Source organism: Dermacentor albipictus, chromosome 3 (assembly GCF_038994185.2).
Source record: "Dermacentor albipictus isolate Rhodes 1998 colony chromosome 3, USDA_Dalb.pri_finalv2, whole genome shotgun sequence".
Taxonomy (NCBI): domain Eukaryota; kingdom Metazoa; phylum Arthropoda; class Arachnida; order Ixodida; family Ixodidae; genus Dermacentor; species Dermacentor albipictus.
In genome coordinates this window covers 57,908,359-57,923,649 of record NC_091823.1, presented here as the reverse complement: position 1 = coordinate 57,923,649, position 15,291 = coordinate 57,908,359, and the positions used below count along the sequence as shown (strand labels likewise).

General features: G+C 46.7%; 1 protein-coding gene across 1 annotated transcript in view; it reads right to left on the bottom strand.

Moving 5' to 3' along the window:
- Positions 1-15,291, bottom strand: part of LOC135898688 (cytosolic non-specific dipeptidase-like) — a 32,884-nt gene that overhangs the window by 9,553 nt on the left and 8,040 nt on the right. The window contains exons 5-9 of the mRNA XM_065427785.1: positions 14,915-15,070; positions 13,108-13,265; positions 10,881-10,955; positions 8,512-8,656; positions 1,752-1,851 (exon numbers count right to left, since the gene is read on the bottom strand). Coding sequence (XP_065283857.1) covers positions 1,752-1,851; positions 8,512-8,656; positions 10,881-10,955; positions 13,108-13,265; positions 14,915-15,070 — 634 coding nt within the window. The remainder of the gene's footprint in view (positions 1-1,751; positions 1,852-8,511; positions 8,657-10,880; positions 10,956-13,107; positions 13,266-14,914; positions 15,071-15,291) is intronic.

The following is a 15,291-nucleotide window of genomic DNA, read 5'->3' as shown; positions in this document are numbered from 1 at the left end:
GGGAAAATAAGTGAAAGCAAAGTTATCTCATCAGAATAGTGGCTCGAGACAGGCTTCCAAGTCTGCGTCAAAGGCGACATAGCTGAAAGTAAAGGAATGCACAAATCGCTATGTAGAATGGCATTGACAACGGGATGAATTTTAGATAGAGGCCCTCCAAGACACTGTGAGCTCGAAGGCGAGTGAGTTGTGCGTTTCGGCTACAGGCTGTTGCCATCATACACGCGGTGCTACAAGACAGTAAGACAGTGCTCGTAAGACTATGCCACAGGAGGCGAAATACGTTGACAGCGCAGGACAGGCAAGCGAGACGACGAGGAAGAGCGCGCGTGCGACTGCATGAAGCTTGCTTTCAGACGGATCGCATTAATGTCTCTCGTATATGGACAGGTCGACAGCTTTTACTTTGGTTACGACCCACCGTGGTGGCGCAGTGGCTTTGGCGTTCGCTGCTAAGCCCGAGGACGCGGGATCGAATCCCGGCCACGGCAGCCGCCTTTCGATGGGGGTGAAATGTGATAACACCCGCGCATTGGGTGTTATTCTATGCGACAGAGAGTTAAAATTAATACGGAGTCTCCCCCTACGGCATACCTCATAATCATATCGTGGTTTTGGCACGTAAAACTCCAGAATTTATTTCAAAAATTTTGGTTACGTTACATGCAGGACCTCGTTGTCGTTATAAAGTGTGAAGGATGTGCCGGAAGGTCGTCCGAGAAGGGCACGTGCTTTTATATGAATTATCAGAGGTGGTTTAAAAAACCTTTAAGGTGGGGATTCAGGCTAAGTGGCTCCTATGGTTCGCGTCATGCAACGAGTATAAGTAGGGACGTAGTAAAAGAAGGACATCAAACACTGACTTTATACCGGCTTATTTTGAATGAGCGAACAAATTGATGAATGATAAGAGATATCGGTAATTGTTTTTGCTGAAATGCAATTTACATGGTGCACATAAATACTGTTTCGCTTTCAAAAATGGCAAAGATAATTGTGTCGATGTACAAAAGCTGCTCTGTGCTTGATCAAGGAGCATATATCTATAGTGTGGCTGGTCATGTGGCTATGGCTGATCGCTCGAATTATGCAGGTAGATGTGCTTTCGTATTACTTTTTCTTGTCAACATGGATAGTGGGGCGATTTGATTATTATTAACTTGGCTTGCGGCGTCTAGGCGAAACAGGACAAGCACACAACACTTGTTCCATGCGCTTGTCTCTTTCTGTTCATATAACCGCTTTTTGTTGGAAACACGCTTCGTACGATATGTCAAAATTGAACACAACCTAATGGCTGGCCTTCTGCTGGCCAGTGACAACCTCGAAAATATTGCAATAGCAACTCTGGAGAAACTGAGTATAATTGTGCGAACTGTATGCAGGTGCAGCCAGTACGGTTGGTTAAGCGCCGACTAAGTCAGAATGTGAATACATTACTTACACCCTGCTTCGGATGCCCTTGAAGACCAGCAGCACGACAGCCCTAGTGAGCCCTAACTATCGCACTCGCCAATGGTCAGTGTGCTCTGTTGTCTCGATAGAAGTAATGCGAAGAGGCTGCTTTTAATGAAGGAGAATTGTTTGGTGCATGATACTTTGTGCGCGGCTGTAATTCGCGAACACACACACATGCACGCACCCACGCACTCTCTCCCTCTTTCAATATCTAGATTTCTCTCTCTCCCTTCAACTCTCCTCCCATTTTGCCTTGACCGTTGATGAAATCAGAATCGCTCGATTTAGCTTACCATGAATGCTAAGAGATGGGCACTGCCAGATGCGCTTTAATGCCTCCACCTTGTCTTTTTCTGTCAGCTGAGGCACACCCAGATTCTTGCGAAAGGTCTCCTGGAAAGCAATGTTCGTAAGTGTACAATTTGATTGTCATGCTTGCTCAAAGAAGCAATCATGACCTTACAAAAAGCCTAATTTTGTTCGCTACTTTGACCGGATCTTAAGGAACATGGGAGAATGTAATAAATAATGATGGCTGTACAGTTGTACTTTCTGACGACCGCATTATTATCGATGAATTATGTCAAATGTGCTGTAAAATGCACTGCCGTTATTGTAGCTAGCATAATGGCGAATAATGCTTTTAAATGTTAGGATAACGTGATACCCTGTGTAGGCATTTTCCGTTGAATAAGTAAAGAAAAGGTGTTTTTGGTAGCTGAATGTCTGCCCGTAATACAAAAGAAACTAAAAGAAAAAAAAAACATTGATTTTGGTTAAACGAACCGTTTGTTCAACGACACTACTAGTGAAAAAGGCCTCGAGGAAGTACATATGACCGTTACAGTGCGGTCAAGAGAACTGCTTTTTGGCTGATTTGGTATTTACTAAAAGACGCAATTGCTGCTAAGAGGGCACACGTAAAAAGGAGGCTTGGGGCTACTAGCAAGACACGCAGAAGAAGAGGTCACTCCTCGACACTGTTGACCAAACGGGCCCCGAATTGATAACCAACCTCCTCCAACCAACCCGAGCAGGCAACAGTGTTATTCGAGACACGTTTCCGGACCTGCCATTTGTCAAAGATGTGAGGGAATACTCGTGAACGCATCTGTGCGAAACAGTGGGCAGCGATCACTACATCCTCAGCATCTCAGTATCCGCTTCGAAACTCAAGAGAACAATTGGCGAAATTAGGCTCACCGACTGGGGGGCCTATCGGCAGTAGCCCCCGCGTGAGAACGGTATAACGGACTTAGCGGAATGGATGCAGCACCTCAGCACGCTCACATCTAAACCACCAAATTCATCTAGAGCATGGTCGAGACGCCCGAAGTCGACCACCGGCTCCTAACACATGTGGGAAGCTCGTGAAGGCCTCCTCAAGTGGTGGAAGAGACAGCGGTTAAACCGGAAACTCCGTCTCCGAATCGAGCAGATAACAGAAGAAGCCAGTTTTGCACCTTGCTCAAGTGCACCCCGAGTACGACACAGACACCACAGACGCACATATCACACAGACGATCAGGCATCCTGCGTTGCCTGATCGAGCCCGACAAGGCCACATTGGCAACCAGTCGGACACTCCAAAATATCGCTCACAAATTCCTCGGGACCCACCAGGGCTTGATTGACGCCTTAAATACCGGATATTTGGGTAGCGACCCCGTGCGACTCTGTTTCCTAAGATACGAAGGGGGACCAGGACCAGTACTGGACGCTCCGATCACGGATGAAGAAGTGTACGCTGCGGCGCGAGCCTCGCAGCGCAACACCATTCCCTGGGCCGACAAAATTACCAACGCCACGATTAGAAACCTGAGCCCGATGCACATCCTGGACTCGACCGAATACGTAAACGAAGAACTCTGGAGCAAGGACCACTTACCGAACAAGAGGAAACACGGGGAAATCGTGACTATTTCCAAGCCCGGCAAGAAGCCGGTGATTGACGCCCTGCGTCCCATCTCGCAGACTTCGTTCCTCGGCAAGCTGTACGAGAGGGTCATCGAAGCCCACTTCCAACACTACACAGAGGGCTGCGGCCTTTTCCCTCACACCAGCTGGGCTTCAGGCCGGGACTCTCTGCGCAGGATGCTTTCCCAATCCTAAGAGAAGTCCTCAATGGCGTCCCGAAGGAAGGAGAACACCTCCTGCTCGCACTCGACTTGAAGGGGGCCTTCGATAATATCTTTCATGAGGCCATCCTCAGGGACTGAACGGCATCAGCTGCGGAGAGCGCTTCTTTAATTACGTCAGATCGTTCCTGATGGGTCGGACGGCGACCATCGGAATAGGCCAGACTCAATCGGATAAGATCGACGTACCGAACAAGGGAACGCCTCTAGGGGCGGTAGTCTCCCCGATTCTCTTCAAGATCGCGATGCTAGCGCTGACCAAAGAGCTGCGGAAGGTGCCGGGCCTTGGTTACACCCTGTGCGCAGACATCATGCTCTGGGCCACCAAGGCTCCATCGCGCGAAAAGAAGCGACCCTTCAAGAGGCTGCGACGGCCGTGGAGAGATTTAGGGAAGTGAGCGGGATGTGTTGCGTGCCCGAAAAGTCCGAGGAGATCCGGGTGCATGGAGGTGAAATATACAAGTCCCCCGACACCGTCGACTTCTATATAGAAAGACAGAAGATCACAGAGTCAATAAGGCCAGGATTCTGGGTTTTTAGATCCAGGGGTGGTATAACATAAAAACTATTCCAAACTTTTCTATTCCATTTCTGCAATCGGCCCTCCGCGATTGGTCGAAAACTTTTTTGGACAACCCCCACTTCACCTGTCTGTCACGCGACGTCACGAAAACCGCGATCGCTCCCCATCTGATATGACGTGTACACGCTGATTATGCATGATTTGACCGAGCAACAGAAAAATATTTATGATTCGATGTATTTTCGCCATTAGCCCTCGGCTATTGGTCAAACATTTTCAGGCTGCGGCCACTTCATCTGCCTGTCACGCGACGTCACAAAACCGCAAGGCCTCGCTGCGTCAAAGTTACGTGTACGCGTTAAAGATGCATTAATATGCCGGAAAAAACTGAATTTTCTTCTGAATAGCCTCAGGTTGCCCCGTTCCGAAAGGAATAAAAGATGGCTGTCGCCGATCGCTCAGGCACTGGCTACTCGAACCTGCCGGAAAGCATGAGTTTATTTTCGTACAATAAATCTTTTTGCGTGGCCGTGTAACGTTTTCGAGCACTTTCGGCACGTTTACGACCTCGCTCTACCAACTGTTCTTTGCTGAGGATCCGTTTTAGCGACATTGTTAAGCTTCCGTTGTATGCCGCCACGATTTTTGACCTGCCACTACAGGCTAAGTAAAGGAAAGTGGACCAATCGCAGACGCTGGCACCACCCTCTTCATCCGGTTATCGATTTTCAGTGCAGTGGCTTAGCCCCATCGGATCGCTCTCCACTTGAGCTTGCTCCTCGCCTCTTGTCAGCCAATTAGATAAGCCAAGCCGCTCAGCGTAGGCAATGTCGTTCGTTTTTCAAGCAAACAAAGTGACCTCCTATGAACGAGAAGAACGTTTGATTGGTCTGTTCAGACAACCATGCGGGTGACCGCCCGATGCTTGCATCGGCGGTTACGCAAATTTGACGTCAGGAGATTTGAACAAGAACATATCGGAATAGTTTAACGTTATAGTGCCCCAGAGCAAACTGAAAGTCTCCCACACCATCCAAACCCTAAGGTTCGCCACGAACCAGATCCCGTGCATTATCAACAGAAGAGCAAGAAGCCACAGGGGCATGCAATAAGAGGTCGCGCTCCGCCTAGTCCAGGCCCTGGCGATCATAAGAGTGACGTCTAGCAAGCCCTATCAGTGCCATTCGCTAAACAAGCGAGACCAAGAATAAGCCGATGCCATCACCAGAGACGCGTACGAAACGGGCCTGGGTCTCCCCGTCACCACCTCCAGCGAGAAGCTAGCGGTTCTTAGGATCCACAACACCTTCGCCGAGCTGTCGAACGTGGTTCTGGCTTCGCAAAAAGCCAGACTACAGAATACTGCGGCGGGCAGGGCCACCCTCCACCGAACCGTAACGGCATCGAAGCTCCACGCCCTCGATGGGCAACGATCATTACCACCCGAGGCCAGAAGCAGGGTCAAGGCGAGCCCCATCCCGAAGCACATGAGTCATGAACTCCACGAAGGCCGACGCAAGGCTTGCGTCCACAGACAGCGCCGACATTTCAAGAGTGATCCGTACGTAACGTACGGGGACATGGCGGCGTGCGTGAACGGGAGACAACTCCTTGATCCTTTGGGCCTCCGTCAGGGCAGCGACCCCAGCTGCGGCTGAGACCACAACCGCGGCGCTAGTTATAAACCAAGACAGAGTGGGCAGGAAAGTTCACGTCGTTACCGACTCGCAACAGGCCTGCCGTAACTTTACCAACGGTCAAACATCGCTGCTGGCGGCTCAGATCCTAGGCCCCAGGCTGGAGGAACCACATGAATCACGTGGACGCTAGGGCACGCGGGACAGGAGGCGAACGAAAGGGCGAACGCCTTAGCTCGAGCGCTAAGCAACCGAGCGAGACAAAACCAATCGTCCCATCAATCCCCGCCCTTTACCTTCGTGCCCTTCCATCCAATTACGGCGAACACCTCGAGATCCAGTGGCTCGACCGCGGGATTTATCGCCCCCCTCGCAATAAGCTCAGCACTGAAGAAGCAGTAGCGCTCAGACTTATCCAAATAAACACATTCCCAAACCTACACAGATACAGCAAAGTGTGCCCACTAACATATCGCGACACCTGCTCCTGGTGCGGCGACACATGCCTTACGCCCTTCGAGATCTCGTGGGGGTGCGGGGGCAAACCTCAACACTTAAAGACGCCTGGCACGTCATTTGAATGGTGGGGGATACAGCTGACCGGCGATACCCTGGCGGGCCAAGAAACGCTCGTCCAGCAACTTCGTCGAGTAGCCATGTCCAGTGGAGTCCTGGAATGAGGACACCACCCACTCGACCTTATGGGCAACGACCCCGATGGTTGAAATAAATGTTTTCTTTCTCTTCTGTCTCTCTCAATCTGCGCGCACACGATCTTTGTTGTACAATATAAAATCGAAAAATTAGCACGAGTGCAATCACTTTCCTCATAGAGAGATTGGTGTTATTAATTTCGGTTCCAATGAGTATTGCCTGCGTATCGTTGCGTTAGAGCAGATCTGAATATAGAAAGCTAGTTGCTATGTGTACAATATAATCAGCGTGCTTATGATTACATTAAATCTTGGTGTGCCCTTTTAACTCTTTTGCTGCTCTAATATTAGACGTTATTATTCAATGATTGGTGGTTATAGTGGCGATAGAGAAACCCAAATTGAACTGCGTGCTCCTGCTTTTAATCGCCGTGCCTATACTTAGCTTCAACTTGAATGATTACCCTACAAGATAATGCTACTGTAATTACTAGAGAGACATTGCAATTACTTTGTTGAGCACCTGCAGTGTAATTAATTCATTTATCTATTTTCAGTACTGCCAGTCTCTATATCGAGACCGTAGAAGGTGGGCATGTTAATACAACGTGAGCGTACAACGTGATACAGCACATTTCAGAGAACAAGAAGCCTGTGTACGAAATACAAAAAGGAAATAGGCTACATAACTGTAATAACAGACTCTAATACAACGTAAATATTTACAACCTGGCAGTCTATAACTTATTGCAATCTAATACAACATAAGAAATTGACATGAACAATGTAAGATTAATTTTACATAAATATGGGGATCGTTTTAGTAGTTTAGTGCTTATTATTCTCTATCATGTTTCAAAATATTGATGGCGATTCTATGTTAGCTATAAATGAGTCGAGGCATTTCCACTTACTAACTGCAGTAGGGAAAAATTAATATCTAAATGTGTCGGTATTGCAAGAGTACTGAATTGACGTTTTGTTATGCTTACGACGTGAAATCTGGGACGTAGAGAAGTTAGTATACTTTGAAGAATGTATGTTGAAGTGGTTGTGAAGCAGATTATGCATAAATTTTAATCGAGGTCGCCTTGGTCTGCCTGTCAGTGTGTCTAGTCCTAATGACGCTAGAAATACTGTGTGCTAGTCAGTACGTTTGTATTTGTTATAAATAAATAGCATCGCTTTTCGTTGAATTTTTTCCAGTTCATCAAACCGTGTTAGCGTACTCTATAGTACTGACTGTACAAAGGTATTTTTTTTTATTTTATTTATTCCGTACTGCCAGCCTGCTTTAGAGGCCCTAGGCAGGAGTGGGACATACATAAAGGCTTTAAGAGTCAATAACATGTGAAACACACGAAAATTGTAACATAGAAGTCTGATGTGACTCGGAGCAGACCCCAGAGACCTTTTAAGGAAGAACAGCTTACGAGCGGCTGCTGAGGTGATGTTGGCGATGTGTTTGTTCCACTTCAGGTCAGATGCTAGAGTTAGTTCTAGATACTTGTTTTGTTGAACTTTAGTGTCGAGGTATTCTTCTTTGTTGCTACCTTGATAGACACTGATTTGTCGGTGTTGATAGACGTTTGCCGTTGTTCGCACGAGGAATTTATCACGTTAAGCCTTCTGTTCAGGGTGAGGTGGTCTTCGTAACTTTTATTTCTTTATACGTAATGCAGTTATGTGCAAACGGTCCTACGTTACATTCAATGTGAGTGACGATGTCATTAACGTAGACTAAAGACCTTAAAGACCTGTAGACTAAATGGGCCTTAATACCAAGCCTTGAGGGGCGCCAGACGTGATAGGAATTATATCAAATGGCGCTGATGGTGATAGTGATGTGCATTACTTCACGAGGATCCGTCGCAACAGCAAAACATCACGTCGCCGCAGATGTCAGACCCTTTGTAGACGCAAGGGTGCGAAAAAGACGAGAACAAGAAAACACACAATGGTAACACACATACCGCGTTTGAACTACAAGTTGGCCCATGCGGCGTGCATTCGGTCTGTCTCCGTGTCCTCGACCTTGTCGTACCACTGCGTTGATTCTTAAATATGCACCAACTAGCACGAGCCTCAGTAAAATGTCATACCAGGTCGAAGAGGGCGTGTTCTAAAATCCGGTTTTCATCTTCCGTGATGGTGGCCAGTTCATCGCAGAAGCCCGGTACTGAGACGCAGCCGTCATCATCAGTGAGAGAGTTGAGCAGACTGACCAGGTCAGACATGCCTTCCGAGCTAGAGACAAGCAAGGGTGAAAGAAAGAGTGAGATAGAAAGAATGTTGCGGGAGGGGCAATGCGAGATAATACACACATTAGTTGAGCGCTAGCACCGATAATTTGGCGATCTGTTTCATATTGAGATTATTCTCTCCAGAAAGAATGAATCAGGCGGTAATAACCGCAGCGCCCTCTTTAGTCTTTCTGGTGGGAGCAATGACAGGAAGAAAGACCGAAATTCAAGCGCACGCAGAAACCATAGAAGTTGACAATCGAAGTAAGCTTCTTGTTTTTCGACTACCTTGATCACCTCGCGCCTCTATAGAGCCACACACCTTTAGTCTAAATTCATCGTGATAGTTTAGCGGCTAAGACGTAGCGCTGCTGAGCTCGAGGTCGCGGGTACGATCCCAGCCGCGACGATCGCATATCGATGGAAGCAATGAAATCCGAAAATTGCTTGCGGTGTCCCCTATTACGGCGTGCCTCATAATCGCATCGGAGGTCTGACAGTTAAGACTGCGTAATTTAATTTCATATTTGTCTTAAAGAAGCTTCACGTGCAGCGTCCCTCTTCAATGATATAATGTTCAATGATCAATGTAAATTTGTTTTTGAACGTATGAATCATAATACCGCTGTCATGTACGTGGGCCTTTAGGTATTTTAAAGAGGTGTTACTACCGCTTTTCGCCTAAGGGACCCCCAACTGTCGTTGGAAATAAAGATTTGATTGATTGATTGATTGATTGATTGATTGATTGATTGATTGATATAGGGCCACTCCACTTGGGGTCGTCTGTGTAGTCTTGTACTAAGTGCCAGCCCGAGCGCAAGTGTAAACAAACACCACTGAAGCATGTCTCTTCTGCCGCGACCGAGCGCAGCTGCGCCTCCGCTGCGGCGCGGGGTTCACGTCATCACTGACCCAACCAGTCGATTGGCGCTGCGCCCTACACACGCCTTCATCTTCTCCTCACCCCTCTCGCAACCTCCTTTCCACACTTCCTATCAAGTAGCTCCTCTCGCCTCATTCCCTTCTCCCCTTCAAAGTCCAGCCACAGCAGCACCAACAAGTGGTCTTGCTAGCTCCACTAACAAATAAACAACATTTTCTCATATCAGGAGCAAAAACCCCGATTTAGTTATGAGGCGTAGTGGGGTAATCCAGATTAATTTGGTCAGCTGGGATCCCTTGAGATTCAGAAGAGTATAGGCTTGGGCTGATTGTTAAAACATAGTTCCACTGGAAGCATAGCGCGCGAAGGACCATCCACAAAGACTAGACAGGACAAGCGCTTGTCCTGCCTAGTCTTTGTGGATCGTCCTTTGCGCGCTATGCTTCCAGTATCCCTTGAGATGTATCTAAATATGTCTGTACGGAGGTTTTCGCCTTTTGTTTCCATCGAAATGTGGCCACCGCGATCGGAATCTAACCGGGAACCTAGAGCTCTGCAGCGCAACGCCATAGCCAATGGGCTGCCACGGCGGATTTCACACAGAAAGCTTAGCTTTAAATATTAACCAGCAGTGTTTCCAGTGAATAAGAACGCCGTATTCGAGGGCTCTATAGTCGGGTACAACTTTAGAGGCAGAGGCATCTGCCCCTCAAAGGCGGATACATACGAGCCTCTGCCAATGGGCGCGCTCTCTAAACTGACGACCCCGCCGACGGAGAACATGGCAGCAGTCCGCTGTTCGAACTGGGCCGAGTCACATCATCGGGACTATTTCTTTAGTCGCGGAGGTAATGGGCTGCCGCTCTTCGGTCATCTGGGCGGAACATCTCCTGTCCTCTTAAGTTGTATCCTAACATAGACAAACTTTGCCTACATGGACAGAGAGTCTGAACAGATACGCGTGTTCTTGCGGTACGCGAAATGAAGCCGCCACTTCCAGGAAGAAGAATAAATTCAAGGAATTCGACAATGAATATTTGAAATTACTACGCACCATGGCTAATCGCTGATTGTTATACGGTTGCTGGTTCACACACACACGCACAAAAGTTCAGTACGTTGACACTCGAATACTACCGAACGTTACGAAGTCTAACCAACTAAAGTTGCAAAAACACCCGTCTTCGTTAGCTTGTTTAGGCCGTAAACGCACTAATCTCATCGCCTGTCAATCATTTCTCGGCTGCATGTTCTCTCAAGCAAGCTTAAGACATCGACAGTGCACTTTTATACGCCAATTTAGTCGAAACAGGATACTTTGATAACCGTCCATAGGACTCACATTGTTCCTCCATAGACGCCAGAGTGCAGGTCTTGACTGGCACATGTCACGTCGACTTGGAAGTAACACATGCCCCTGATAGAGATTTCAAAGGAGAACGTCGAGAACAGGCTCAAAGAGGACGTTCCGTTCATATATTGATACGGCTGACACAGAAATATCTTGCAGACACCTCAGTTACAATTTTAGGGGCGCTTGTAAGGTATATATTATCACGTTGCAGTGATGTTGAAAAACGCCGTAGCGAAAAATTCATCGATTATTACGATAGTACTTAACGTGAAATTTGAGCACAGCTCTATACGTGTTTTCATTTCGTGATAGTGTTATTGATATTGTTATATTGTTATTGTTATTGAACATATTGGCTGGCGCGGACAATCTGTCTCGTGCGGCACACTGCAAACGGAGTGAAGTGTGGCGCGACCGCCTGACTAATCGGGAGATCGCGAGAGGCAGCGCGTGAGTGACGCGTGGGCGCGATTCACAGCAACCGTCGCAAACAGATCTCCGCTAATGCAGCGCTTTCTTTTCATATGTAGTACCGTTGAACGCGCTCGCCGCATGCCATCGGCGAACAGACGACGCCCCTTACTCTGGCGCCATCTCGTAGCCATCGTCACCGCACAGCGGCACTACGCTTTTCTTCTCGCGCTTTTGCCATACCATCCTCCTCCACTTTCCGCCTCATGCTTTCACTGTAGCCCCTTCATCCGTTTTCCTACTCGCGCTCCGTTCGCTTTTCATCCCCTGTTGCGTTCTGCGTTCGCTCTTTCAGCCTTCGCTATGCTCATTTGCTCGGTTACGCCGACGACGCTGACGCCGGGGCACGCAGGAACGGGAGCTTAAGAGCTGCGCCCCAAAAACTGTGAATCACGAAACTAACTCATTATTGGATGAACCTGCGCGCAGAAAACAGGTTGCACTCGAAGCACAACGGTAATGGCGAGCCCAGTCGGCGATTGTCGAAAACCTGATCTGTGTGTCAAGCACGTCGGCGTTTATACATGACTCGTCGAAGGTGCCAGCGTAATCTCTGGTGCCCGCGTGCCTTGCAGAAAATACTGCACATTTCGTGTCGCGGATACAGCCTGATTACACAAGGTTCGGTGAGAACATACTCAACAGATAGGATCCACGATAACATTCGAGTGAGTTCCAATATTGCGGGCGCGTCTTGCGCTGACCGCTAACGTTGTTAGCGAGTGAGATGCAGTCCCCGAGAAAGGGATAAACAAACACACGTGTCAATATCTACAGTAACGAGCTATAAACAACACAGAAAGAAGCATGCATATACAGAGCACCAATCACCATCCCGTTTTAGGGAGATCATTTTGTTCGTATAGTGATGTGTAATACAAAGCTATAGAGCTGTGTGTTACAATTAGGAATGTGGGCTACCTGTCTGTTCTGAACTCAACCAACGTTTGAAAAGCAGGAGGGGCACTGGAATATTTCAAGTGGATATTATGTCATATAATTATACCTGGTTCTTTCTTATTCCTTTGAAAAAAAAAAAGGTGCTGACACCAGTAGATTGCTTATATTTTCCCTCCGACCTTCTTTCGACCGCCTAACCACTGTTACCAAGTTGTGAATGAAGTTATGAAGTTACGGCTCAAGGCGTGTCTGCAGGTATCGGAACGTTCCTGAATGTTTGCACCATTTTTATAGGGAAAGAACCTTGTCTAATCAGGTTGCAGATGTGAAGCAAACGGTGGTGCTCACTCAGATCACATTTCAATGAGCGATGACTGTGCTCACCGCTATCATCGTGCTTTGAGTGTAACTTGTTTTTCTTGGTTTTCAAGTTCATCCGATAAACTGTTAACTTCGTTACTCACAGTTTTTGCTGCTACCTGGTTCTTGACTGTCACTACAACGTGACAATACCCACGAACCGAACAGCGATAGCTGATGTTCGATGATGTCCAATAAAATGCTCCCAGAGGTTGGTGATAGTCGCACAAAGCTACTTCACGGATTTTATAATACTGGTACAGGATCGCAAATACATAGGCTGGTAATTAAAGGCTACGTGCGTCACGAAACTGCACGAAGAGGGTGCAGATAATGGAGGCAAGAATGCATCGCATTCGCGCAGCTTTTTCCGTAATCATCACTTACCAAATAAGTCATCTTCACAGTTCTCTGTATTTCGCAAAGGAAAGGTTAACAAAACGGATTTATGTCGGGCACCGAGAGAGAAACCAAAATGTCGTACCTTAGGCCGAAGGAAATGCAAGGTTTACTTCCTTCAAGCCAGCAGCCATCTGACAGAACAACGCTGGAGGTTCTGCAGTAAAAATCGGAACTCATCTTCGACTGGATATAATCCATGACTTCTTGGGAGCCCACTTCCTTCGTGGAGTCGATGACGAACTGTTCAAGAACAGCAGAAATCTCTTTCGGTCACACCTCCTTGCATGCTATCCTTCTTGAATTTCTTTTTCTACGTGATGATGCAATAGCGACTCACATGAAACGTGTGAGGATATAGCGTCGGTTTAATTAAACTGCACTACATCTAGCATGTTTCCGTAAATCAAGTTCTTCGTTAAGCAAAAAAAAAAATCGAAAAAAATTCGAAATAGAAAACGAGTTTTTGAATTAATTTCAACCCCCTGGGCTGCTTCAACGCTGACTTTTATCAATGCTCACCTTAATCACTCTGCACTTATCTCTCTCTGTTACTCGTTCATACAGTCTCACATTAATTATGGTATATCAAGATGAGGAAGTAAAATAGAGCTCGCACTTGATATTATTAGAAACAATGCAAAATCAGGTCATAACATTGCTTACATTTAGCGCATTGTACAATAACTACAAAGAATTCCTTACTGACAATGCATTTTCATAGTCGATTAGCTAGGTAGTTACAATCTAGGAATACTTTTGTTCAGATATATCAAGAATGAAGGTCCGACTGCGTAATTTCTAGCAGCCTATCTGGCCAATACTAACAGCACTAGGTTTGTTTGAGACAATAACTTACTTCTCCCGAAAATACGCACTAGCTACGGTAAAGAGAAAGTAATATTTTCATCTTTTTCATTGTGGAACAAAATTCCACCGCTACTAAATTCCTTGCAGCCTACTTACTCGTCTAAAAAACAACTTCCGAAAATTTTAATGATAGACATAACCAACGTAGCGGTTGTTATTGTGGCATGCTTTGTAATGCCAAAAATATTGCCCTCTATTGTAATATTCTTCTTTGTATTTCTTACACATATGATAAACTTTCTCTCTTTTTCTTTTGTAATCTTTCCCAACATGCCCGCCCCTGCTTCTTCTTATAGCCCTGAGCTTCTGATTACTATACTTGCGTTTTATCAGCTCTTTGCGTATCTTTGTGTTGCACTGCGTACTTGTGTTTGGTTTGAGACTGCCATTGAATTTCGTTGTATTAATTGTAAAACATTGTAGTTTTTTTAACACTCGCCATTGTTAAAGTTATACTGCACGCTCGGACAAATAACTTCATAATATATTTTGTCGCTGAAACTTCTTTACACTAAGTCTGTCATGATGGGAGGTCCTCCGTGGAGTCTCCGACTACGGAACCTGCTCCTGTATATGACACCCATAGAAAATTATGTAATGCTATCGAATCAATAAAATATTTAAAAAAATTGAAAGTACAGAAGCATTTTCTGCTGTCAATTCCATATTGTAATGCATCTGCAGCGGCTGTGGAACGAACCTGCACCCTCATGCTCCGAAGCAGAGCGCTATAGTCAATAAGCCACAGACCGGGGTGAGTTCTCATTACCTCGATGATCATTTGCATGAGTGGTCACCAAGTTTACGTATCATTTCTAGAGCAGTGAAACCTAAAACCGCGCTTCAGTGTCAGGCCAACTAAACTATTCCATCTGCAGCATAACTTAACTTTGTAAGATATGATGCAGGCACTATAAATTTTGCCCGAAGCGAGAAGTTATGCGCTCCCGTTTTTTTAAAAGTGTGCACATTGTAGCAAACACGAAAGAGGTCATTGTCTTCATGGAGTCTGTGGCACTCACTCTGAGGTTGACAGGCAACGCCACGCCGGCTATGTTGAACGCCTTCAAGGCCCATATCCAGGCAACCATGGGCCCTTTGCCAGCAGCACATCCTCGGCCGTAGACCTTGCCATCCCTATCTTCTGGAACGAACGGCTCCATGTCCCAGCCATCCGACTGCACAAAGTGAAGATTTCCTTTTCGGAGGCAGAAATAGTGATTGAAGGAAAGCCCGTACCGAAAGTTAAACAAATCCGCATATCAGGCCTCCAACTTCAGAGCGACGGGAGTAGCGCGGCAGCCCTGCAACATCTGGGAAAATCCACAGCGCAAATCATGCACCTCATACGTCGTGTCTTAAACAGACAACACGGAATGAAAGAAGCCAACGTAGTCAA